The sequence below is a fragment of the Eumetopias jubatus genome, unplaced genomic scaffold (genome assembly GCF_037043125.1).
Source record: "Eumetopias jubatus isolate StellerSeaLion01/CBP00866 unplaced genomic scaffold, mEumJub1_p1.0 scaffold_10, whole genome shotgun sequence".
NCBI lineage: Eukaryota > Metazoa > Chordata > Mammalia > Carnivora > Otariidae > Eumetopias > Eumetopias jubatus.
Genome location: NW_028274816.1, coordinates 67,531,692 through 67,558,212, shown reverse-complemented (window position 1 = coordinate 67,558,212; position 26,521 = coordinate 67,531,692). Strand labels below are relative to the sequence as shown.

Here is a 26,521-nt window from a genome sequence, read left to right as displayed (position 1 = left end):
GCACCCAAGTCCCGCTCTGCGGTCCGCGGCAGGCCTGAGTCCTCCACCTTGGCGGGGGACATGGAACTGCGGTGGTATTTCAGAATCTCGGCTAGTCCACCCGACAAGAATCACTTTGTTCAGCGCAGCTGGAGCCAGCCTGTTTGCACTTGGCTTCTGTTCCCGGTGAGGACTTCTGCTTAGCTGACCCGACCGAGACGGCTACTGCTTGTCGGCTTCCAGCCACCTCCCCCATGAAATCTGGTTTGCAGGCAGAGCATGGGGCTCCCTTTCCAAATCTGCGCCATTTATTACAAGACACCTGCCATTCGTGCCCGGCCGGCCTGGGAGCCAGCAGTCAGACACCCAAGGGGTTGTGGGCTCTGCACGTTGAGACCCTGTGTCTGGGATCACTACCGATCGAGCATTGTTGCCGATGGCCAGACTGCCGTGTAAGCTATAGTGTGCCCCCAGCACCATCTTGCCACCCAGCATTCACCTGAGTGATTAGTATTTCTAGGCCTCTTGGAATTGAAGTTGTTCAAACTCCGTGGACCACGGTCCATTGTGAAGTCTTTTAAAAGCGCCGGATCTCCCCTTACAATAAACGGACCAGTCGCCCACTTGAGCTCCTTGACGCCTTCCCACGTACCCCTTCATTATTCTCTGGTATCAGATCTTCCCGGTGTGGCCTTTAAAACTAGACTGCTTCTTAAAGGTGGACCCTTCAGAAGGAAGTGCCACATAGCTCTTCAGGGGGGACTGAGAGCAGGTCTCAGGAAGGTTGCAGGTAAGGCGGGGGACCTGACATCCTTACGGAAGGGAAGATTTTTGAATTACCCAACACCTTCGAGGGGTATGGAGGAAGGGGTGCGGCACGCCCTCTGCTGTGAGGGAGGGGCGCGGGGCCGGCTCCTGTGGAACGGGACTGCTGGGGGGGCGCTGGGCTCCGACTCGGGGTCCACATCAGGAACAGCTTCGACGCTTTGAAAACATACAGGCGTTCACCCGTGGGGCCTTCCAAATCAGAATCTCTGGACGGGAGGTCCCAGGCCTCAGTTCTCCACGTGGCCCCGCACGCAAACCCGGTGACCTCTAGGCCTCGTCACCGGGTCCTGCCACATCCCCGAATGGCATTTAGCGGCGCCCGCCTTGAAAACGAGGCCGGCACGCAGTGAGACCGCTCTGGGCGGGATCCGGGCCGGCCTCCTGCACAAAGGCCTGTTCTTGCTGCGGACGGTGGCACCAGGCCACAGCAAGGAGCAGGGCTGGCGGGCTCGCGTGGTGCCCACAGCTCCCACGAGCAAGCGCCCGCCGGCAGCAGCTGCAGGTGGTCATGGACACAGCGGACACCTGAAGTTGAAATTCTCATAATTTTAATGGCCAATAGCTTCTGGTTGGCTCTGGATGGTACAGTTAAACAACAGACGTAAAGACCTCCCCCCCGCCCCACAAGCGCATTCATACCCCCTCAGTAGCGTTGCTGCTGTCCACACTCCACCGCCCGCTCAGACTCCCACAGCTCAGACCCCCTGTGGGTTCTGGAAATCCACATCTTAGTGTAATGAGTTGAAAAACCCTTGGTACACCTGTGATCTGTGTTATTTTTTTTTTAAAATAACAAATATTAAACGAAACCCCTTCCCAGGCTCTGCCGCCCCATAGAGCAAAAACTGTTACTGGGGCCATCTGCATACTCGGGGGGGGGGGGTCTCTCGTGGGCTGGGTCATTTGCTTCTCTCCCCGTCCTACTGAGATCATACGGCATAGAGTTCGTAAATCTTCTTTACACAGTACACCAGGGCGGCCAGGGCTATTGTGTTGTGCAGTCTCTTTCTGTGCAAGTCGTCCTTCCGGACCAGCACCACGGGGGTGGAGGAAGTGAGTGTGTGCAGGGGCAGGCGGGACAGTTTATAGGCGTCGTACTCCACTTGGTACTTGCAGCAGGGGTCAAACTGCCAGGAGATCCCGTACAGGGTGCAGCAGGCCAGGCTGAGCACGCCAGCAGGCAGGGAGATGTAGTGGGAGTAATCTAAGGGCAGGGCCAGCGGGGTGAAGAGGCACGCGGTGCCCGCCAGCACGGCGGTCTTGTGCAGGCAGTTGCCCACGGTGATCCAGCGGGCCGTCTCGTCGCCGATGCGTGTGGGCTCAATCACGATGTACTTGTACTGGGCTTCCAGGGCCTGCTCGAGCTCGTACTCGAACTGGTCTTGGGCGTTCTCCCCATTGTAGATCTCGTGCACGATGTAACAGTCTGTGGCCGACAAGCTCACCCTTGGGGCGGGGGGAGGGGAGAGAAAGAGGAGACAGTGAGACAGGCCGAGAAGTGCACACCCCGCCTCTGCGCCGAGACGCTGGGGAGAAGTCCGTGGCTCATCAGAGAGCCCGAGCTCGTGAGGGCACCACGTCTCGCTTATGTTTTGATCTTCCCTGGAACCCGATATACAAGGTAGTCACTAAAGAATTTTTTTCCCCCCCCTCAGAGAAAATGGTGAAATGCAGAGAGACACAGGGGGGAGGAGTACCCAGATCCCTAAGGACATGACCACCTGCGGTGTGTACCGGGCCGGCGGTTAGCCCAAGGCCGCGCACGGACAGAGCTGAGTGTGCACAGCAGCCCCAAGGAAGAAAGACTGTTTCGGCGCGGAATCACACCCACACAGAGGCCTGGGGTCGGCTGGATGAACCGGGCCCTTGGTTAACCAGAGCAACGCGAGGAGGAGGACCCTTCGATGGAAACCAACAGACCCAAGGCCGATAGTGCCAAACGCTCTGCCCTCGGCAAGGTTCAAAAGTCGTCATCCCTGTGCTGCAGAACAGAAGACCGACAGGGCCATCTTCACCTCGATGACCGAGAACAAAACTCCTCTGGCCGTCACGGGAGGATGAGGTGCACAAAGCACCCGAGGCCGAGAGCCCCAAGAACACCAGCACACAGCTTAGAAAAAGAAGCCCTCTGATTTAATTAGGAAAAGACAAGGCCTCGAGAAACGTGACAGTGAAATTCAGTGTTAAGGGGGTGACATGAAGGGCCCCTAGAGGTTCCCACCCATTCTGACCCTGTGCCTCCAGGACTCTGTATTTACTGCCAGTAAAGCTCCTCTCACTCACATAAAAAACACTGTTCACGAAGCCCCACTTCAAGTGGCTGAGCTGATCCAACTCCCCCCCCCCCCCCCGGGACTAGGGATGGGTGACCTGACCCTCACCGGTGGAAGGCAAATCTGGAGGCTCAGGGACGGCTCAGCTGTGAACCATGGGCCCCGGGGGCATTTTAGGCGGTTTCGGGATTCTACTGACGTCTCTCCGGCGCAAACTTCGTATCCAAAGCAGAATCTTTCCACACCCCTGATGGGCAAACCTAAATATAGACCTGTACACGCCTTGTCATTTCCATTTGGCTTGTTTCAACCTGTCCAGATCTTTCTGAAATTCCATACCGCCGGCCAGCGTATACAGTTTCTCCTAGTTTTATGTTCTCAGTTCATCCAGTAAAAAGCCTTCTTTATAAAACCAGTCTCCGAGGGGGACACTGCGAGACACAGCTCCTGAAGCTGGATCAAGTCACTTAACCCTCTTACCAGGCAGTGCAGAGCACCCTCCACGTGCCTCGGTGAAAAGCAGCCCCTTCCCTTCAGCAGCCCCTGGGCCCTGGGCTGGTCAAACCATCACAAAGGAGAGGAGGTCCAGGGGCACCCGTCTCGCTCTGGTGCTCACTGCTCCCCGTGCCCAAGCCCACGCCCCTCTGACTGGGGCTCCGGGCAAGTGTACCGAGCCATACAAAGGTGATCGCAGCCCACCACCTGAGGTCTGATTGCCCAACGAGTAAGCACAGCCCTAAGTGCTCAAGGACACAAGGCCATCAGCTCCCCACCTCCCGGGCACGCACACTCAGCAGCCGCTCCGAGGAAAGCAACAGGGGAGCCGGGGCTCAGAGCTTCCTCGTCAGGGACTGTGCACATTAAGGACAAGTGAAGGCTTTTAAAACAAGGTCACCCCAGAACCTCTAGGCCCTAGCCCTCGTTCAAAGATGAAAATGACACGTCAGGTGTGGTGAAAACTGCATTGGCGGGGGTATGCCTCAAGGAAAAAGGACAGGTGATCAGAGCCCTCCTTCCAGTTATTACTCCCAGGCAGGATTCAACACGATAAAAGCTACCTTTAGCCAACAAGTAAGCAAATCTAAGAGGCAGAGGGTTTCACTCTGTTAGAAAAACAACTGCTCAAATACTCTCCCCGAATAGTCTCCCCGTGGTTGCATCGGAAAGTCACTGGTAATGCGCCCCCAAGCGCAGGGGGGAGGGGCCTCCGTTCCCAGGTGGGAAGGACTTCAGCAAAAGGCACTGGCTGGGACTTGGGCAGAGGGAACTCTTTATTCTGAAAAAGTAACTGTACTGAAGCTGGGCTCAGGGGAGCCTCCTAATTAAAGCACAGGCCCTAATTAAACGGTGTGCACTGGGGAGAAGTCGTTCCCTGGGGGTCGGACAAGCAGCCTCCTGAACACGGGACATTGCCAGAGCAGCTACGGTGGGCCAGTAGGGAGCCAGTAGTCAGGGCCGCCTCTCCAGGAGGAGTTAACGAGGTGCTTCCGGAAGAATCCACCGGAAGTTGATGCAACGGGAAAAGGAGGGCTTTCCCCTTCAAGGCCTCCATTTGGTTTGAATTCAGGGAGGGGAGATGGAACTTGTTTCAGTTCTTACTCCCAGGCAGGGTCTCACGCTGGCTGGATAAGTCACAGCCGAAATGGAAGCCACTGGCCACGGGCTGACTGGCCCCGTGTGCGCAGGACCAGGGAGAGGACTCGCTCCCAGGGCAGCTCCGACTTCCCTTGTGTTCTCCAGGTGTGAGGACGAGGCGCTTCCGAGTCAGTGCGTGTCCCCACTGACTACCCCACTGACTACCAGAGCGAGGCCAGGGATGCCCTTCTGGCCACGAAGTCCCTCCAGAACGTTCAAACCAAAACGTGGGTGTCAGCGTTGGGATCACAGAATGTTCCTGCCCAAAGCCCAAGTCTACCTTAGTATACAGTGCCCTCTCTGCCCAGCAGATCGGAGGCATCCTGAACGTCGTGAGGCCCAGTAAGCAAACGCCAGTTGAAACCCCAGCACCTGGAACCGGCCGCTCCCTTCTGGAAACACACGGGCGGGCAGATTGCACTTCGCCGTCCCCGAGCCCCCTGCTGCCCGTGCTTCTGCAGGCCCAGCTGGCATCCACAGCCACGCCGCCTGCGGGCCCCCCTCAAGCCCGACAGTGAAAGGCCACTACCCTCCAGGTTCCTGCCTCACTGCTGCCGCCCCGTGCCCGGCGTCAGGCCCGACAGCACAGGGACGGACCGTGAGTAGACACGGGCAGCGGGTCACCCTCTGCGTTCTGACCGCCACAGCGCACACGAGTGTGCTCATCCAGTACGCACACCCAGCCTTGCCAAAGCATGCCACAGCTTCCTGAAGCCCCAGCGGCTTCCTGGGGGCAGGTCACCCCACTGCTACCCGTCACCATCCACCAGCTACCCAGAGTGTAAAATCAGAGCACCCGCCGCACCGAAGTCCCTTCCGGGCGCCTTCCAACGAGCCCGCCTCTGAAGCCAGCCCAGCCGCAGAGCCGCGCTCCCGGCCCCGACGCGCACGAATTCTGCTCTTAAAGCCAAGGCGCTATTCCCAAACTCAGCACACGCAGTCGTTTCACTGCACAACGATCTAATCTGAAGTCGTGGGGACATTTCCAGGATTCCATACGCTATACACAGGAGACACAAAGGCTCAAAACGCGGGCACGTGCGCACACGATCGGAGGCCCCACCTGTTAGAGGCCACCCATCAAGCGGTCAGCGTCTACTCCTTCCACCTGGGCTGTGGCAGCTGGGGTTCGTGTCCCTGCAATTACAGGTTTTAATAGCTGCCTGGACCACTGGATTCAGTCCGCATGGTTGTCATGGGCTGTTACGTCACAAACCCGGTGGCCGAGTACTCCCAGGACAGGGCCGTGTCTCCCGCCACCGAGCTACTCCAGTGCCCACCCACATGTGGCCTGCTTTTGTTTCCGGGTCACATCACCCAACTAAGGAAGGAACCCAGTGGCCTTGAACAATTTTAGACCATCACCAGCCAACCCCTAACTTGAGCCCTGGTACACAAATGCAGATTAAAAAAAAAAAGCTAATTGGGAGTCTTTGGGGCTTCCTAAGAGACTATATTTTTACTTTTCATGACAAGTGTGACATGAGCAGTAAGAGTGCATAATACAGAGTTCATGTAGGGCTGGCTAGTGGTGCAGCTGGTTGAGCGTCTGGCTCTTGGTTTCAGCTCAGGTGGCGATCTCAGGGTCCTGGGATCAAGCCCTGAGTCGGGCTCTGCGCTCAATGCACAGCTTCCTTATCTCCTCTTCCTCTGCTCCTCCCCCCAACTTGGCGCGCTCTCTCTCTCAAATAAATCTTAAAAAAAAAAAGTTCATGTAAAAAGAGAAAGAGAACTGATGGAAAAGTATCCAAGAAATAAAGTGAAAAAGGCAAGTACAGAACAGTGATTATAGTACGTTATATTTAGTGTACTTTTAAGAAGCTATGTTTGTGTTGAACCACAGACCTGTACCTCTGAAACAAATAATACAATATATGTTAAAAAAAGGGGCGCCTGGGTGGCTCAGTCGTTAAGTGTCTGCCTTCGGCTCAGGTCATGATCCCGGGGTCCTGGGATCGAGCCCCACACCGGGCTCCCTGCTCAGCAGGAAGCCTGCTTCTCCCTCTCCCACTCCCCTGCTTGTGTTCCCTCTCTCGCTGTGTCTCTCTCTGTCAAATAAATAAATGAAATCTTTAAAAAAAAAACAAAAACAAATAAAAAAAAAAGATAGCAGGAGGGGAAGAACGAAGGGGGGGAAATTGGAGGGGGAGACGAACCATGAGAGAGGATGGACTCTGAAAAACAAACCGAGGGTTCTAGAGGGGAGGGGGGTGGGGGGATGGGTTAGCCTGGGGATGGGTATTAAAGAGGGCACGTTCTTGGGGCGCCTGGGTGGCTCAGTCGTTAAGCATCTGCCTTTGGCTCAGGTCACGATCCCAGGGTCCTGGGATCGAGCCCCGCATCGGGGTCCTTGCTCCGCGGGAAGCCTGCTTCTCCCTCTCCCACTCCCCCTGCTCGTGTTCCCTCTCTCGCTGTGTTTCTGTCAAATAAATAAATAAATAAAAATCTTAAAAAAAAAAAAAGAGGGCACGTTCTGCGTGGAGCACTGAGTGTTAAGACACAAACAATGAATCACGGAACACTACATCAAAAACTAATGATGTAAGGTATGTTGATTAATGTAACAATTAAAAAATAAAATACTATTCTGAAAAAAAAAAACAACTAATGATGTATGGTGACTAACATAAAATTTTAAAAAATAAGTAACAAAAAGAAAAAGAAGGGAAAAAAAAAAAGCTATGTTTGCTTTTAGGGGCACCTGGGTGGCTCAGTCGGTTAAGCGTCTGCTTGGGCTCAGGTCATGATCCTAGAGTCGCAGGATCAAGCCCCGCATCGGGTTCCCTGCTCAGCAGAGCGTCTGTTCCCTCTGCTCCCCCCCCGCCGCCCCGCTTGTGCTCGCTCACTCTCTCAAATAAATAAAATCTTCAAAAAAAATAAAAAGTGTATGTTTGCTTTTAAACACACAGAACATTCCTGGATATACAAAGACCTGAGATTTATGACCATCACTGGGGAGAGGAATGGACTGTCTCCGAAAGGAAAGGGGGCTCTTTTACCGCGTAACTTCTGAGCCTTTCGAATTTAGCACGATCCATGGTACTTACGGTACAGGGTCGTCCCCTTGAACTCCCTCCGCCCGTGCTGAGGTCAGTTTGCCTGGGGAGCCCTTAAGTAGCCTGTGCGGCAGAGCTGATGCTCTCTCACCTGAGCCGGAGGGGCTGCTGTGGACGCTGCCTCAGGGCCATGGGCACTTGTCACTGGGGCTCCTGAATCGGCCTCCCTCCCTCTGCCTTCGACCAGAGTGGGCCTGAGACCCTCCCCTCTCCTCTGAACCCGCTCCGGAGGTAGTCAGGAAACGGTCATCAGAGGAATTCCCTGCGAACACGGGCTTTCCGGTGCAAAGGTGGCCACGGCGAAGCAGCCGGATGAACTCCACTCCCCCGATGTGGGCACCCTCTGTGCCCCGGGCAGCCTGCCCAGCATGTGGCGCCCTGGTCCCCTAGACCATCGGGAAGCTGGTCTCAGAGGAATCCGGAATTACAAAAGTAGTCTCACCCATGGGATCCCCAAAGTCTGGAGATACCTCCCCCAAAGTCAGAGCTGTGCAAAAACGTTCCAAGCAGCACTGAGGCGAAGAGATCGCCGACTCGGGCGGTTCCTCCGTCAGAGCGAAAATGGAGGCACAGCTGAATCCCTCACTTGTAAGGTGGGGGAGAAAGCCGGTAACATGCAGGTGTACACCCTACACATGCGTGCAGCAGCGCACAGAACCCAAGGAGGTGCTACTACCGAGGACTGTCTCCGTGTGCGCTGTGAAGAACAGCAAGGAAATGACAAGTCATGAGCAAGGGGGCCTCTGCCTGCCGGTAGGGACACGTGGGCCAGGGTAATGCTCGTTTTCTACTAAGGCTGAGCGGGGAACACACGGGTTTACTGTGTCTTCAAATCACGGTGAAACCCACAGAAAATGTACCATCCTGACCATTTCTTTTTGTTTGTTTGTTTTTAAAGATTTATTTATTTGACGCAGAGAGACACGGCGAGAGAGGGAACACAAGCAGGGAGAGTGGCAGAGGGAGAAGCAGGCTTCCCGCTGAGCAGGGAGCCTGATGCGGGGCTCGATCCCAGGACCCTGGGATCATGACCTGAGCCCAAGGCAGACGTTTAACGACTGAGCCCCCCCAGGGGCCCCCTGACCATTTGTTAAGTGCACGGTTCAGTAGCGTTCGGCACCTTGCCGCTGTCGTGCAACCAATCTCCGGGACGCTTTCCGCTGGCAAAAGGACACCTCTGCCCCCGTGAAGCAACAGCCCGCACTCCCCACCCCCACCCCCCGACTTTGTGCCTCTGAGCTGGACAACCTTAGGTACCACACGTAAGTGCAATCGTATAGTATTTGTCCTTCTGCAACTGGCCCTACTCGACGTGATGTTTTCAAGGTTCACCCACGTTCTACAGCATGAGTCAGAATTTCCTTTCTTTTTAAGGATGAAGAAAAACGATTCCATCGTACGTCTATACACTTGTTCATCCATCACCCTTGGGATACTTCCACCTTCTAGCTACTGGGAATACTGCTTCTGTGAGCATAGTATAAAATGATCAACTCCGGTCTCCACTTCTAATTCTTCTGGATACACGTCTAGAGGCAGAAGTGTTGGACTGTGTGGGGATTCCACTTCCCACTGGTTGCAGAACCGCCACGCTACCCACGGCTGCATCCCTTTACATTCCCACCAAAAGGGCATGTGGGGTCCAACTGCTCCACAACCTCAGTAATGCTTCTAATTTTGTTTTGTTTTTGTTTGTAACTGTAGCCACCCTGATGGGTGTGAGGTAGGGATCTCACTGTGGTTTTGATTCGTACTTTTTATGGAGATAGCAGTCACATGCCACACAATTCACCCATCTGGAGTGTACAGTTCAGTGGCTCAGCGCCTTCACTGCATTGTGCAGCAAGCACCATGAGCAATTCTGGAGAATTTCCATCACCCCAAAAAGAAACCCCATCCCTCCCCATCTCCCCCGGGCCTCCCCAGCCGCTGGCAAGCACCAGTCTACTTCCTGGCTCGACAGACTCACCTATTCTGGACGTTCAATATAAACACAATCATGTCTGCGGCCTTTTGTGACTGGCATCTTTCATGGAGGGTAATGTTTTCAGGGGCCAGACACATGGCAGCAAGCTTATGACTTTTCACATGTTAGGAACATACTTTTGATGTGTGTAACATACAGTTTTTTTTTTTTTTAAATCCAAGACAAAACATCTGGAGCGAGGTATCAAAGATGCTATACATAAAGAAAAGTCAACAATGGTTTTCTTCGGATGGTAGCCTAACAGGTGACTAAAATTTTACTTTCCTTCATAGGTTTCTGTCTTTCTCAAAAAAGAAAACAAATACACATGTGCTTCTTTCATAATGGGAAAATTAATGGCCAACTTTTTCTTAAAAAAAGAAAACTCTTGCTCGACAGCCCCATATCCCTTGGGGTGACAAGACCCCACAGCCGTGGACCGTCCACAGCCGAGGTGAGCGGAGGGAGCCCAATTCCGGCTCCAGCAGCGTCTCCGTGCTTGCGGAGAAGCCCGCGCTACCAGCGAATGAGCCCACCGCCGCGAGTCTGGGCACAGGCAGCCATCTCGTGGCTGAGGTAGCCTGCTGGTCTCAGCCCCCTGCCGTCCTGCCAGTGAGCAGGAGGAAAATTCCATTTCCCTGTCGGCTCAAGCAAGCACTGGCCAAGGGGCCGTGCAGGCCACCATCACTTTCTGGTCCTGGCAGAACCGGAAGAGGCTAATCTAACTGTAGCGGAAGGCCTTCCTTTGGGCCCACTTCCTGGAGCGGGCCCTGGGCTCCCAGGCAGGCCTGGGCTGTGAGCTCCCGTCTGAAACACAAAGGATTGTCAGTTCGGATTGTCAGATTGTGGAGGCAGACTGTGTTTTCACCACAGCAACCCAGCACCGGGCCTGAATGTGACAGGGTACCAGCAGACATCAGCGGAAGCACATTCGAAATGAGTGGCAGGGGAAAAACAATTACAGTAATTAAGAGAACAGGTGGGTGAAAAATTAAACTAGGTCCATATGTCAGGTTGCTTTCCACCTACTAAGCCTGTGGCCACTCCATTACCTGTGCTCTGTGAGGTGCTGGACTTTACCTCTACCCCCCCCCCCCCCCCAGATCTAGAATCCACTTTTGGCTAACCAAAAATTGCCAAAGCAAGCAGAAGGGTTCTATGCTGTGGATTCAAAGGCCACTTCGGACAGAAAGGCACAGGCACATAGCCCCAGATGTGGAGAATGACTCCAAACAGGCCAAGGAACTTCCACGGGCACCTGGCATGTTCATCTGATTCAGAGAAAGCCCCGCGCAAGAGCACACGCTCCTCCCTGGTGCTCCGGGAACCGCACAGCGCTCTGCCGTGGAGTAAGAACACAGTGCACCGAGTGGGGGAGTCCGGAGACCTGGATTCTAGTTCCTCTCGGTGACCCGCTGGCTTTGTAGCCAAGGGCAAAAGCCCCTGCTGCTCTAAGCCACGCTGCCTCGGGTCAAACAGGGCAAAGGCCCCAGCTCTTCCCGAGTGAGTGCCGCAGCGAGGGTGGAATGGGGTCAGCTATGCCAGCCAAAGGGACAGCTGCAAAGCACCCCCCAGCGTAAGGCCCACGCAGCTGTTTCTCTTTAAATTAACTAAAACTGTCGGGGCGCCTGGGTGGCTCAGTTGGTTAAGCGACTGCCTTCGGCTCAGGTCATGATCCTGGAGTCCCGGGATCGAGTCCCATGTCGGGCTCCCTGCTCAGCGGGGAGTCTGCCTCTCCCTCTGACCCTCTTCCCTCTCGTGCTCTCTATCTCTCATTCTCTCTCTCTCTCGAATAAATAAATAAAATCTTTTTAAAAATTAATTAATTAATTAATTAACTAAAACTGTCAAGTAACAACTCCAGTTGCTCAGACACGGGGGCCACACCTCGAACACTCCACGGCCACCTGCGGCCAACGGCTACCCTAATGGACAGCGCAGAGACAGAACATTTCTCTTACGGCAGAAAATCCTACCGAACAGCCCTGAGCTCAAGGACTCCTACGACTATACTAAGCGATTACTGGCTCTCCCCAGAACTCCGTGGCCCATAATGCTGCTGCTGGCGGCAGGGACAGAACACAGTGGCAGCTGGGAGGTGCCCAAGGGTGTGCTCCGTGGAGGACCTCCCACGTCCTCCCACTGCCCCTGCTCACCAAGGCCCCAGACGGAGAAGCCCAACTCAGGCCGGGCCTCGGCCTCCCCTCCCCGCATACAAGATGATCTCGCCCTTCTTCAGGAAGTTGGGATGGAGCTGGAACGGGGCCTAAAGGACTAAACCCCCGAGGCACAAGGTACTGCTGCTGGAACCAGACTGCTCAACTCGATGCAGGAAAATGGAAAATCGTGCCTTAAGAGGATGAACCCCACAGATGACCTTAACTCGCAATATCCAAGTTCCGGGATCAGAACAGGTGGCCTAAGTGTGCACGACTCCACCTTCTGGTAGCCAGCTGGGGAGGACCCACACACCCAGAGACCCGGGTGCAGGCGCTCTACCTGTGTGGCTCATCCAGAGCAGGATGAAAGAAACATTTTTACCACATACTAGAGCCGGAAAGGCAGTTTTCCAAGAGAAAAAAAGAAAAAAAAAAAAAAATACCCCCGACCACTTAGGGTCCTCAGCTTTAGAAGGAAAAGAACAGATCAGAATGAGGAGAGTGTCACTCCCGGAATGTGGGCCGACTGCCCACATGGCTTGGGGCCCATCTGTTCAGCTGGACTGGGACCTAAACTCCCTACCAGCCATCCAGGACCACGTCTCTTCAATTCACATATTAAAGCAACACTGTCAGAAAAGGAGGACCGAGTCCTGGGAAAGAAGGTATATGGTACAGAAAGACGGGGACATAATCCCACGGACCCGGCTCCCTAAAAACACGGGCAGACGGCCACACAGGCCCGGGGAGGGGGAGGGCCGCAAGAAGTGCCTTCTCCTGAACCCCTGAGCACTTAGGCCCGTGTGCCCGGCCCTCTGAACACCCCAGGTCTGTAAACAGCACTGCTGCTTTGCATCGCGATCAGAATCAGATCAAGCAGATCTTCACATGATGAGAAGAGCGGAAGCTGAGAGTACGTGGTTATCCTCACATTCCAACAATCACGCTCGGAGGCCCTGAGGGAGTGAAGACAAGCAGCCCAAGTAGGACGCGCGGGACCGTCTGTGAGCTGGTCCGGGGTGGCACCCAAGTGGCAGGACACACAGACACCTGCACTGTGCCTTCCTAGATGGGCAAGTGTGTCTCAAAGACGCCGACGGGACAAGCGGCAATCTGTTTCGTGTGCTCGTTGCCAGTGTGCTGAATTCTGGACAAGAATTCAGGTTACAGCTCAGAATCTGATGTTCTTCATGACAAACACTGCTGAGTCCCTGGATTTAATGGAGTGGAGAGAAAAATCAACATGCAAGCAGCTGGCATTTTGCTATTTCCACCCCTCTCGTCTTGTAGTCTAGACCAGCGTTGTCGCATCACTAGAACGTTCTGCAGTGACGGAGCGGTTCCACAGCTGCCCTACGCAATGTGGTAGCCCCGAGTCCCATGTGGCCACTGAGCGAAATGTGACTAGTGTGACTGAGGATCTGAATTTTTTCATTTTATTTATTTTTATTTAATTTTTTAAGATTTTTTTTTTTTTTCCTAAGTATACTCTCTACACCCAACATGGGGCTTGAACTCACAACCCTGAGGTCAGGAGTTGTACGCTCTACTGACTGCGCCAGCCAGGGGCCCCTGTGTTTAATTAACTGAAATTTAATTGCCACATGTGACTAGTGGCTACAGAATGAACACAGCTCTAGACTCAAGAACCAGGTAAAGAATTCACACATTGTGCATTCTAAAGTGGACCACCGTTAATACAGAGCTGAGGTCAGTAATGCCGGTGGATGGTACGGCCCTGGGCCGGGCCTTTAAATACAAGTCATGCCTTGGAGTTTGCAGCCACTGGCAAATCTGGAAAGCCTGCCCAAAGTGTTGCTCTGCTCCAGCTCCTGCCCCAAACCAGGCAATGTGTCCTTCGCTTTCAGCATAAAGCAGACTCCAACTGGGTGTGTCAAGCAATTCTGGAAAGTGGTCTTCCAATGTGAAGCTGAGATTTGAGTCAGCACAAATGTGACATGGAACAAACTCATTTAAGAGAGCCATAAACAGCCTATTTCAGTCATAAGAGCCAATAATATGCTTGGGCCTCTTAATCTACGGTGCTGGGCAATCAATTAATCCAGCCTGCCCCGCCCGAACAGTCTTTCCACCCACTGAGCAGGAATGGAGGTGTGCCCAGACGTTAGCTAGCTGGCCCAGCAGCGGGTTATGTTTCCATCCCCTGCTCAGTGTGGGAGGATAGTAAGGAAACTGGGCTCAGACAGATGACTCCTCCAACAGAGCGTGGCTAGGGCCTCCCAGAAAAGGCAAACAGAAGGGTCTCCCCCAGCCACACACCACAGTTATCTGGAAGAGAGAGAGATGGGGCCACCCGAATCACAAAATTTGATGCCCCATTCCTGGCTGACAGACAGCATCTGCATTTGTGAGCAGAGCCTTCAGTTCCAGGCCAAAGGTTGCAACCTGCACACCTAGGGAGACTAGGCAGGTAACTGCAATGAGTCAAGCTGTCAGGTGAGTAATGAACTAGAGAGCACTTGCCCTGACCAAAAAAAGTCAGCCACTACTCAGCTTTTCAAGGGCAGTTTTATGTGAAATCTTTCAACTTCTAAGTATTGGCAACTGATTTAAATTCTTTTTAAAACCTGAGAATCAACAGTCAAGGGCTGGATTCAGCCTATGGGCTGCTAGTTTACAGACTCCGTTTTGAATTGATGCCCGTCTCCAACCAAGGAGATAAGAGCCCCAGTATCTCATTTCTTAGATCAATAAAAGCTTAACTTGTGATGGCGCAGCCCTCCTTGTATGGTGTCTGGGGCATTCCTATTTGGCCCTTCCAGCTGTTTTTATCCAGGAGGGAGAAATGCCTTTCTCTCAGCTACTCCGGCTTTTCTAAACAGGATTAATGGTCGCATTAAAGATTTGAAAACGTTTGCAGGTTTAAAGGCCATCTGGAAACCATCGAGGTCACTTCTTTAACTTCTTCCTAGGGTCTGATCTAAGAAATAGCACATGGGAGTTGGAAAGACAAAAATTATCTGCTTGCCATTCACTGCTTTTCCACAGAAGAGGAAGTGCAGAACAGACAACGTTGGATAACTCTGAGCTTAAGAATAAAATGTAAGCTGGTCTATCCCAACTACCAAACAGGAAGAGTCTTCTGAGCTGAAAAAACCATCTGCAGGCAACAGCAATGAATATGTGATGGAATCAAAGAAAAGGAATAATGAGGAGAGTTAAGAGAAAGGCGGTGGGGGGGGGGGGGAGAAAGAGAACTTTTCTGGGTAATAAGGCTTTCCAAAGAGACAAAAAACAAGCAAACACCCAACTTTCTTGCTAACCTCAGCTATACCAACCAAGCCACAACACAATGGACAGAGCAGTTGAATCCAGGTGACTCCACCAATACAAATCCTTCCCCAAATTTCTAGTAGCTGAACAGCTTCTAGCGGCTTCTACGAGCTGAAACTGCTTTCCTGAAGCAAAACCTAAACCATTCCAATCTCATCTTCTAGAAATCAGTTCTCCAAATCGAGATCCACCTTGGAAGAAACAAGCCCCTAGCTCCCTACCCACACATCATTCATTAGGAAAGGTCACTTTAAAGGACTTCCACGGCAGGGGCGCTTGCAGAGAACCCTCGAAAAGTCGCAAGAATCGAGGGTTCGAGGAAGCGGCCAGCTCTCGGCCCGGGAGACAAACTGGGGAAGGTTAAAGCTACCCTGATAAACGTGCAGACCGCACTGCCCTCCCCGCAGCTGGCCCACTCGGTGAAGGCTTCCCTTCCTTCTCCCTCCCGGGAGCCATTCCTCACCACGTCAGGGGTCGCGGCCCAGACGGCCACGCTCGTGGCCAGGCGGGACGGGAGCTTCGGCCGCGGGATGCTATAGGCGGGTCCCTTGGGCCTGCGCGGGGCTCCCGGTCCTTCCCGCGTGGCCCGGGCCCGGCCCGGCCCCTGTACGGACGCGGCCCACCTCGCCCGGCCCCGCCATCGTCACCTCCCCTGAGCCCTCCGCGGAGGCCGCTTCAGCCGGGCTAGAGCGGGTGCCGGCTCCCATCCAGATCCTGGATCGCCCGGGACAGGAACCCCTCGTGCCCCGCAGGGCTACGAGGAGGGCGGGTGGGCGGAAAGGGGGGCCCGGGGACGAAGGCAGGGACAGCGCTGCAGCCCCAGGAGCCCTCACTGGCCTCCAGGCTCCTGAGCCACTCGCCCTGGGAAAGCAACAGGCCCCCGGATCTCACCTCTCTCGGGCGCTGCCGCCACTGCTGCCCGGGCCAAGACGCCTCCTTCCCCAACCGGCCATCTTGGAGACACTCCGCTCGCAAATGTCTCGCGCCAAGGCGGCCTCGGGATAGTGGGCGGACGGAAGGGAAATGTAGTCCGGGCCCAGCTCCGGACTATACAGGAGGTGGAAATCGAGCCCCTCCTAGGACTACAATGTCCACAGTGCATCGCGCGCGCCGGAAGCCCCGCCTCTTTGAGGTCGCCTGGGAAATGTAGTCCTCAAGCCGGGCGGAGCGAAGGAGGCACCCTGGGAAGAGTCCTATTCAGGGCATCTTTTTAGAAATTAAAAATTCCCAGAGTTCGCAGCCTAGGAGTCACAGGCGCCCGCCCGCCTGTACGGGCTTGGGCTTCAAGAGCAAAGAGCTGGAGAGTGGAAAGAAAGTGCCTACAACTCCCAAAGCACCGCGCGGGAGGCGTCCCGCCGCTGCCCCGCTGCAGTCGCCGAGGGGCGCCGCGCTTTCTGTGCGGCCCGCCCGCCGCTTCCCGGTCCTACCCGCGCTCGCCGCCCTCGCCCCGGTCCCGCCGCCGGCGTGGGCAGCTGGCGCCTGGGTCTCGCCCTCCGCGAAGGCGGCCCGACCTGCCCTTCACAGCCGCCTCTCCCCACTAAGGTCACCGAGGGGCCGGAGGCGCCACCGGCCTTTCTCAGAGGCCCTCGCTACTCCCGCTGCCTTCCCCCGAATTCCCTGCACTCCAGGGATGCTGTGGGGACAAGACAGACGCGGTCCCTTCTGCCACGAAAGCCCCTGCTCACAGACTGTTGGAATCGAGAGTCTCAAAGCAAAGAAGAGAAAGAACTACAAGTGATCATTGCTATGGAAGAAACAGCATCCTTTATAGGGAAAAGCCCGTTTTAGATAGGGCCCCTTAGGCCCTTTCGTCTCCACCGCACAGCCCACTCCTGTCTTGGTGCGGAGACGTGAACATAATCAGTCTTCTATTTCGGTGTCTTTGAGGGTATATGCAGGGCAAATCACCCCGCCTGGCGGGAGCCCTGCCTGGACGCTGCTGCAGAGAGTCAGGATGGACGAAACCGGACCCGGTGATTCGTAGACGCTACTCCAACGGACCTTTGGGCTATTTGGAGGAGGAGCGTTCACAGTGTTGGAACTTGTCGTCCCTCTCCTGTTTTCCACAGACAACGTTAGGACACGTTAGTTGGTTCCATAAATATTTGAGCAACTCTTGTATGTCAAAATCTGTTCCAGATTCCGAGATAGGAAAAAGTCTGGCGGAACTCAGCACGCCTGGGCACGGGGCTGTCAGGTGTAGATCGCACTCTTAGCATTGAGGATGCATCCGGATCTCCTTCCAGCTCACGTTCTACAGTAGATTTAAATGCTTGAAATCCTCTTAGAGTCCCTCATTACCTATATGATGGACTTCAAGCTCCTTAGCACAATCTAGAAGCCCCTCCATCGTTTGGAGGTTGTCTATCTCGCCAGCTTCTACTGCCTCTCTTTCCTGCCTGGAACTTGCCAGGAGAGCGAGTCCATGCTTTCCCTAAAGTGTCTTTCTCTCCCAGCCAACTATCCTTTAGACCGTAGGCCTGTCGGGTACCTCAGAAGTGCCTGCTCAGGTCACACGACACGGCCTCGCAGAGCCAGTGTGTATGTACCGCATTGCTAGAGACCTCTGAACAATTACCACGCTGCCTCGTCATTACCTACAGACAGACCCGTTTTCTCTGGACCAGAGTGGTGATGAGGAGGGTCTCTAGGGATTCTAGAACAGCTGGGTTTGAAGCCTGGCTCCACACTCTGCATCTAGGGCTGCTTCTATAACCTGTTTCTCAGTTTCCTTGTTTGTAGAGTGGGGGTGGTGTTAGTACCTCTCCTCATAGGACTGCTCTGAGCATCACATAAGATGATACATGTATGGAACTTGCACATACATGTTACACAGGTAACAGTAACAGCCGATGGTGCTGTCAAGCCAAGCCCTGTTCTAAATATGTTAAGTGATTTAACTATTGATCTCCACAACAACCCCGTGAAAGTGATGCTGTTATTATCAACGTTGTTATTGTGTAACAACCGAGTCACAGACGACCTGAGTGACTTTCCAAGGTCACCCTGCTGGTCAGGAATGGTGCCGGGGACTGAACCCAAGCTGTCTGGTTGCAGAGATTACACTACGCCGTGGTGCGCCTCGGGAGGAGCCTGGGAATGCCATTGTCTTCATCAATGAGGACAGGTCCCAGGCCAATGTCTAATGCACAGAGGAAAGGTAGGTACACAAACAGCTGTGCACCTAGGCCGATCTTCCCACCTCCCCGGCTCTTGCACTTAACTTCTAGCAGGCCATCTGCTTCCAGTCGGCTGACATGACATAGACCCCCTCACCCCCCAGTGTTGCCTCTGGATCACTCTTACTGCACAGACGTCTTCTGGAAGGTTTATAGGCAGGATCGTTCCCTCAGCATGTACTACCTGAGCACCCACTGCGGGCACAGCCTGAATGGTGGAAGTTGGAATTCCTGTGGCCTCCTAGGCAGTGAAGCCTCCTGAAGAGACCCTTGAACTGCTACCAGACAGAAAGCAGGAAAGGTGGGTCCTAGCTGGTGCTCCAAAATCATTGAGCACCCTTTTCATTCATTCATTCTTAGCAAATAAGTATTGAGTGCACTCTGTGTCACACTCTTAGGCACCAGAGACACAGCATTTGGTAAGAGGAACACTGTTCCTGGTCTCATGGGCTTTTCCGTCTAGTGAGATAACAACCAAGTACTTATTTTCAGAGAATTTCTAAGAAGAAACAAAGCAGGATGATGTCGTAGAGTGACTTGGAGACTATGGGGGGCTAGAGGAGATCTCTTTCAAGAGGTAACATTTGCCTGGGACCTGAATGGACAGAGTGTGCTCGGGTAGAGCTGGAGACAGAATGTTCTGCCCCGAGAGAATCCGTGTGAAGGCTCTGGAGTGTGAGCGAGCTTCATGTGTTCCAGAAACGGGACCGGGCTGACTGGAGCATGGCGAGGGAGGAGAGGTAGTGGGTTTGCCTTTGGCTAAGTCACTTCCTCTCTTTGCGTTTCCGTTTTGTCCTCTGTAAAATGGGGGTAACTTTCTCTGTGTGTTAGTCAGTGTCTAGTTAGGGGGCAAAGCCACTGTAGGTATTTCAGGCAGAAGGAGTTTACAGAGGTGTTGGGAGGGCAGGAAAAGCAAAGCGACAATAAGAACGCCCACAGCCTAGTAACCGGCGGGAGCAGTTGTGGCCCCTGAGATTGGGGGAGCAAAAGAAAAGATGAGTGTTTCCCAGAACCGTGACTCCCACTTGCTGGAGCAGGAGCTGAGCGCCACACCCCTGGGGGTGCTGCTGTCACCACGGTGGCCCGAGGCGCCACAGCACCCTGGACTGGATGGCTTCTCCCTCCCTCCCGTCCCTGGAACCCCTGCCCGTGCCTGCTGTAGGCCGAGTCACCCGACAGGGGCGTCTGCGAAGTGCACTTTGCAGGCCTCCAGGCCTGGCTGCAGGGGAGAGTGTAGAAAGGCACGGGTGGGATGGACACGGCAGACCCATTCTCACACAGCGGCCGTGCACGCCTGGTGTGAGCACGAGCAACGGGCTATGTCTGCTCGCGTGCTGCGCAGCACATGGTGGGCATCCGGGAGGCAAGCGAAGACATCTTGGTATACTGTGTTCACATGACGGTCTGGACTTAACGACCAAAAGCATCAAAAGTGAGCATCTTAAAAATAGGATTTTAATTCTGAATGGATAATATATTCACCCGGCGTCAAATTCAAATTACAAAACAATATGCAGTGACAGTAGGTTTCTCGGATCCTGGTCTCCCGAGGACCTAGTCCTTAACACCTGCTAGAGCTAAGTACCTCTCTTATGCGTCTTGTACCGATCCTCAGACAGAGGCAAATGTATCCAGCTACCAACAGCTGTTTCCTTTCACCCCGAGGGTGCATACTGTACTCAGGCTGTGTGACTGGTGTTCACTTCGCCGTACCCTGGCGATCACTCTGGGCAGACACCGGCTCTAACAGTACGCGCACGCCGTGGTCAGAGATGCCAGGGTTTTATTAGGCAGCCTCCCAGTAGTGTTTCGCTGTTTCGAGGAGGGCTGTAATCCGTGTGCTTGCACAACTTCCCGGCGCCCGTGTGCACACCTTCCTGTGGGATAATTTCCTACAGACAACTGGCTGGGTCAGAGGGCACGGGCACTGGTCGCCTTGGTAATGATCGCCCAAGCACCCTCCACTCCCACCAGCAGGGGCTCTTTTCCCACAGCTTCACCAGCACAGTCTTCACGACGCCCCCACTGCGGCCCCAGACACTGAGGGGCAGATGTGCTGTGCCCCGTCTAGATTCCCGACCCACAGACTCCATGAGCAGACAGAAGTGGCCCTTGTTTTCTGCGACCGTGTTTGGAGGTGGCTTGTTCCACAGGAGTGGGCTCCTGAAACAAGCCCTTCCTAAAATCCTATATTGGCAGATGCTCTGCACTTGCAGAGACAGAAGCTGGCCTCCCAGTGCTCCGTGGTGCCCAAAGCCAGTCATGAGCCCAGCCGCAAGCAACCAAGCGTCCTTTCGGGATGTTCCTGGGGAGCTTCAATCCTCCCTGCTATTGGCATCCCACCTCGGACTCGGGAAGGGCCCTGGTGTGTGCACAGCCCATACTCCTGGGGCACCCCAAGCTCGTGCCTGTTATCGCAAACCAGTTGCCCCAGTTTCAGGGCCAGAGTGTGGAAAAGGCACAGATTGCCCCTAGTCGATCTCAGTGTCCTCCTTGGTGGAGACTGGTGGCCGTCAGCAGGAGAGCGCCGCCGCTCAGCAGTCGTGGAGCTTTGTGGGAGGTGTTACTCGGTCATGTGTCACCAAACCCTGCTCTTTCCCACAACCTGGCACAGGTTGATAGAGGAGGACGTGCCCAAGGCCCCTGCCTCCAGTAGCCCGCCTGGCCAGCTCCTAATTCAGGGCTGGGCCAAACAGAGCAAGGGTACTGGAGGGGGACACGGGAGTTCCGGGGTTAATATGAGGAGCTCCTGGACAAACTGGGCCAAGACGGTCTGATGATAACAGTGCCTGTTTATACTTCATGTGAGAGCAGGTGCCTCCTGGGGAGCGTGAAGTAGGTGAGACGTCCACTCACAGGTCTATATCACAAGCAGGGGCTGGGGGACCTCAGGGGAAGTGAAGATCTCAGATCTTCACAGGACATTAAAACTACCCTATAATCATTGCTAGGGCTGCCATAACCAAGTGCTACGGACTGGGGGGCTTAAACCACAGACAGTTCTTTTTTCATGATTCTGGGAGCTAGAAGTTCGAGATCAAGGTGCCAGCAGGCTGCTTTCTCCTGAGGCCTCTCTCCTTGACTTGCAGCAGGCCACATGCTCGCTGTGTCCTCACACGTCTCCCTGTGTCTCCTGTGTGTCCAGATTTCCTCTTCTTATGAACTCACCAGTCAGACTGGATCAGGGCCCTCCCATCTGACCTCATTTCACCCTACCCACTTTATTTTTTTTCAGGTTTTATTTATTTATTTGTCAAAGAGAGCACAGAAGCAGTGGGGAGGGGCAGAGGAAGAGGCAGACTCCCCGCTGAGCAGGGTGCCTCATGTGGGACTTGATCCCACATGGGGCATGACCTGAGCCGAAGGCAGATGCTCAACCGACTGAGCCACCCAGGCGCCTCTACCCTGCTCACTTAAAGACTCCCTCCAAATACAGCCACATTCTGCGGTACTGGACTTCGACATACGAATCTGGGGGCGGGGGACATGACTCTGCCCAGAACATGTTTGGACTGAGGCCACCAAATGTGGCAAGATTCCATGCCCTGTGGTGAGCATTGCCAACATCCAGCCTAAAAGAAGCTGGAGAGCAGAGGGAATATTGCTTCGAGACAAGGACAGGTGGGCTGACGCCACTTGCTCTGGGTCCCCTTGGGCTGGGACGCTGTGGGCCGGTGGACGGCTGCATGTGAAGCCGTTTGAAGGGGAGAGGCTTTGCTGGCAACCAAGGGGGCTGCACACGGAGAGAGGGACCGGCTTGTGCTAGACCAGTTACATTCCCCGCCTGGGCAGGGGGAAATGGCAGAGGGGCTCTGACGCTATTTTAAATCCTGTCCTGCCCCAGGGGATGCCTGGAGAGACAGGGGGACCCCACCAAGAGGATGGGCTACCAGATTCCTAGGGGTTGAAAGAAGAACTGGAAGACCCGCCATCACAGGAAGTGGAATCAGAATACCCGGCCATAGGCCTCTGCAGGAAGCACACAGGTGACCAGCAAATGTCGTATTTAAACAGATGTTTGTGGGGCGCCTGGGTGGCTCAGTCGCTGGGCGTCTGCCTTCAGCTCAGGTCATGATCCCGGGGTCCTGGGATCGAGCCCCGCATCGGGCTCCCTGCTTGGCAGGGAGTCTGCTTCTCCCTCTCCCTCTGCCCCTCCTCTTGCTGGTGCTCTCTCTCTCTCTCTTTCTCTCTCCCTCTTGCTCACTCTCAAATAAATAAATAAAATCTGAAAACAACAAAAACAACAAGATGTTTGTACCCCCATGCTCTCGGCAGCACTATTCACAATCACCAAAAGTTCGAACAACTCTAAAGTCCATCTGCAGATGAGCAGATAAACAAAACAGGGTGCATCCCCACAGTGGACTATTACTTGGCCATAAAAAATGAAGTACTGACATATGGTACAACATGGATGGACTTTGAAAATATGCTGCATGAAAGAAGCTGGTCACATGTATATGAAATGCCCACATAGGCAAATCTAGACAGACAGAAAGTGGATTAGTAGTTGTGTGTGAGGGGTCGGGGGGGGGGGGTGTCAGGAGAGGGAACGGGGAGCGACTGCTGATGGGTACCAGACTTCCTTTGGGGATGAAGAGAATGTTTTGGAACTAGGTAGAGGTGATGATTGGCATTTGTGCCAGATCCTTAGTCCACTCTTAATATTGCTCTTTGAATGGGTTCACTCTTTGAACACTGAAATATAGTTATTTAAAAGAGAAACTCTATATTGACTCTCTGAATGGAATGCCTGTATCACATGCACGATTCTGCAAAAATGAATACAATAAGAACAAAAAAAATTATTAAATTCTAGCAAGATATTGTCGCTCCCCTAAAGCTCCCAGGAAAAGGGAGACACCTGCCCCCGAGGTGAGGGGTTGCCCTTTAACTCTGGGCTCTAGACGGCCCAGGATCGTCTCACTGGCCGGCTGGCCTCTGAGGAAAGACTGCCCCACACTCTTGAGTAAGGAGCACTCCCCAAAACCCGGTGGGGGGCAGGGGTGATTCTCTCTCTCTCTATCCAGGCCGGCAAACACAGGCTCCTTGTTCATATGCCCACAACCTGCACGTGGGCGGGGCAGCTCCTCATGACTCCCTGGATTCCTCACACAGAGGGTCCCAGGGACACTGTGAAATGTCCAGGCCCATGAGACAGGAGGTCTGAGTTGGAGTCCTGACTCTGGCACCAAGCTAGCTAGGAGACTTCATTGTTCATTCATTCAGCAAATACCCCTATGTCCCCGACACGGTGCCACAGCCGGGGTGTAGCAATGAACACGACGGGTGTGGTCCTGCTTTTAGGCTTTTGTTTCAGCGCAAGAGTTGGTCAACAAACAAGGAAACAAGTAAGAACAGTCCAAGGAGTCATATAGGTTCAGAATAAGATGGGGCGTGAGGTAAAGAGTGCCCAGGGAGGCAACATTAGATGGGGAGCTCAGGAAAGGCAGCATCCACCTTTCCTCTTGCCTGGAATATGGCTGTGATACCTGGAGGTACAGGAGCCATTTTGTGACCATGACGCAACAAGCAGGAGGGCAAAAGTCAACATAGTAAGGAGATGCAGAGGAGGATGAAAAGAGCCTGGGCCTTCATCCTCCAGACTTTGTAATGCATAGCATAAATGAAATACCACTGTGAGCTGGGTCTTCCTAGCAGCTGAACACATGTCTAATTAAAACAGATCTAAATGACAAGGAAGGTGAAATTATGGTAAAATGTGGAGGAAGAAAATTTCAGGTAAAGGGAACAGAAGTGCAAAGGCCCTGGGGCAGGAACAAGCTTGAAGGATTTGAAGTAAAGGAACGAGGTCAGTGCCACTGAATTGTGATGAACCTGAGGGACATGGGTGAGCAGGGGCTGCTTCAGGTCCCTCAGACTGTACCCTTAGTTCAGTGGGAGGGCACTGGACATGGTCTGATTGGGGTTTTAGGAAGATCTTCCTGGCTATTGTGTGGAGAGCAGCTCACAGGGCATAAGAGATCGGTCAGGAGACAAGAAGGTCAGGTGAGGGAGGGAGGCTGGGCCCTGCCCTGGGCTGGCTGTAGTGGAGATGGAATCTGGGGGGCCATGTTTATACACACACACACACACCTCAACACATAGGGAATCTGGGGGGCCATGTTTACACACACACACACACACACACACACCTCAACACATAGGGAATCTGGGGGGCCATGTTTATACACACACACACACCTCAACACATAGGGAATCTGGGGGGCCATGTTTACACACACACACACACACACACACACACACCTCAACACATAGGGCCCTCTTCCACCCAGACGGACCCCAGCTGGAGTCCTGACCCTGCCACTTGTCAGCTACGGACTCGGGGACACCTCAAACCTACCCATTTCTCTATCTTAATCTTACTCCCCCGTTGTGATCCAAGACACTGAGGATCTGCGCTGAGCTCCTAAGCTGCCTTCCCACCTCCCACCTTCACCTTGCAATCCTTTCTCCACACTCTAGCCACCATAATTCCTTTAAAACAAATATGAACGTGGCACTTCCCTATTTACAAGCGTTCGATGAGTCCCCAGAAGCCTCAGCAACAATCTAGATGCCTGACCAGGCCTATGTGTTTGTTAAGCTGTTGTTAGTCTAACAAATAGACCGAACCATGCTTCAGAGTTCAGATGTAATGCTGGGGGCTCCCTCCCAGGGGTCCGTCACTTCCTGAAGGGGAAGGAGAGATGGGGGAGGGGAGGCACCACCTTCGGAAAGCCTCCGTCCACTTTTGCTGGTAATTAATGACCAGGGAGCCCGGGAGATGCATCTGTCTGTCCAGGAAGGGCAGGAAATGGAGTTTAGGTGACTTACCGAGTCCCTGCAACAATCTGTCCCCTGGCCACCCAATGGCAGTGCTCCCCTTTCTTCACTCGTCCCCTCCGCCCGAGGGACACGCCAACACCACACCCCATTTTGGTTTGAGGCCTCCAGTCTCTTAGAGATGCAGCATGTTCTCCACCGGCCTGGGATCTAGAAGTAAAATCCAAGTTACTGCGCCCTCCGACCCAGAATGAGGTAGTGAGACAGGGACGGGATCAACGCAGGTGAAGCTCTCAGCTGAAAAAGGGAGGGCAGGAGACGGCACGTCCCGGCACGTCCCATGGCAGCCCCAGGCCAGCGACAACGGAATCCAGAGGGGCAGGCGTCGTGGGGACCCCCGCCCTGGCTCGGCCCCGACTCTGCTCTTGGGGAGGACCCTCCCCGTCCTGTTTCCTCCGTGGCCACCTCTGAGGAGGGGTCTGAGGAGGGGTCTGCATGCTTTCTGCAGCCTGCCCACATGGCCGTGGCCTCGGGGGCCAAGCCATGGGCACACTCTTCGTTGGCAGTACAATTCCCTCCAAGACTGAGGCAGCTCTCCTTTCAGGAAGTTCCGGAGGACTGTGCCCGTCGCTCTTTCCTAACGTGGCTTTCAAAAAAAAAAAAAAAAAAAAAAGAAGCAGCAGCAGCTCCATTTCTTTGCTTTCTAATCACATGTCTGTCTCTGCCTCAGTTTACCAAAGCTTAACCTCCGGAGCAGCTCAGACAGTGAGCTGGCGGGCCCAGGGGACACTTGCATGTGATCTTGCGGGCGGCCGAGGCTTTGTCTGCAGAACTGAGAGTGTCGGGCCGCTGCTGCCTCAGACGTTGTCAGTTCGATTCCCTGCTCTTTGCGGCCACTAGCAGTTTTTTTTTTTTGTTTTTTGTTTTTTGTTTTTTTTAGCAGTTGTCTTTTCGAACACGGCGGGGCCTCCAGCCCTTTCCCGCACCTGCCCTCCATTTGCAGACTGTCCTCTCGCACGCACCTTGTCCTCACGCCTCGTTGCAAACTGAAGGAACCCCCCCCCCGCACACATCAGTATCAGCTTCGATCGCCTGAGTGCCCCCCGAAAGCCACAGGTTCAGGAGCGGCCTGCTCTGCCCTCCAGGGCCTGGCGGGGGCCGGTGGTCATGAACGTTTTGTCCCCACACGACCTGAGTCTCCAGCTTTCCGCTGTGCTGTCCATCCTCTGGCGCCATCTCCTCTCCAGGCTCATTTCCTGCCTCCCTCACCTCCGACACGTGCAACCTCAAAAGACGCCGTCAGCTACCTCACTGCTGGGCCTTTGCTCGTGCTTAATCTACCCAGAGCTTTCTTTCCCCTTATCGT

General features: G+C 54.1%; 1 protein-coding gene across 1 annotated transcript; it reads right to left on the bottom strand.

Moving 5' to 3' along the window:
- Positions 1-1,338: 1,338 nt before the first annotated feature.
- TMEM11 (transmembrane protein 11) lies at positions 1,339-16,156 on the bottom strand. The gene is made up of 2 exons (XM_028089560.2): positions 16,082-16,156; positions 1,339-2,253 (listed from the first exon to the last, which is right to left on the bottom strand). The coding sequence occupies exons 1-2, from the start codon at positions 16,141-16,143 to the stop codon at positions 1,737-1,739; spliced, it is 579 nt and encodes a 192-aa protein (XP_027945361.1). The 5' UTR covers positions 16,144-16,156; the 3' UTR covers positions 1,339-1,736.
- Positions 16,157-26,521: the final 10,365 nt, after the last annotated feature.

Bases quoted from the DNA above. Each gene is read 5' to 3' on its own strand.
- TMEM11 (XM_028089560.2), bottom strand. From the start codon at position 16,143: ATGGCCGGTTGGGGAAGGAGGCGTCTTGGCCCGGGCAGCAGTGGCGGC. The intron at 2,254-16,081 runs GTGAGATCCGGG...CCCCGCCCCAAG, and splicing joins GGCGGCAGCGCCCGAGAGAG to GGTGAGCTTGTCGGCCACAG.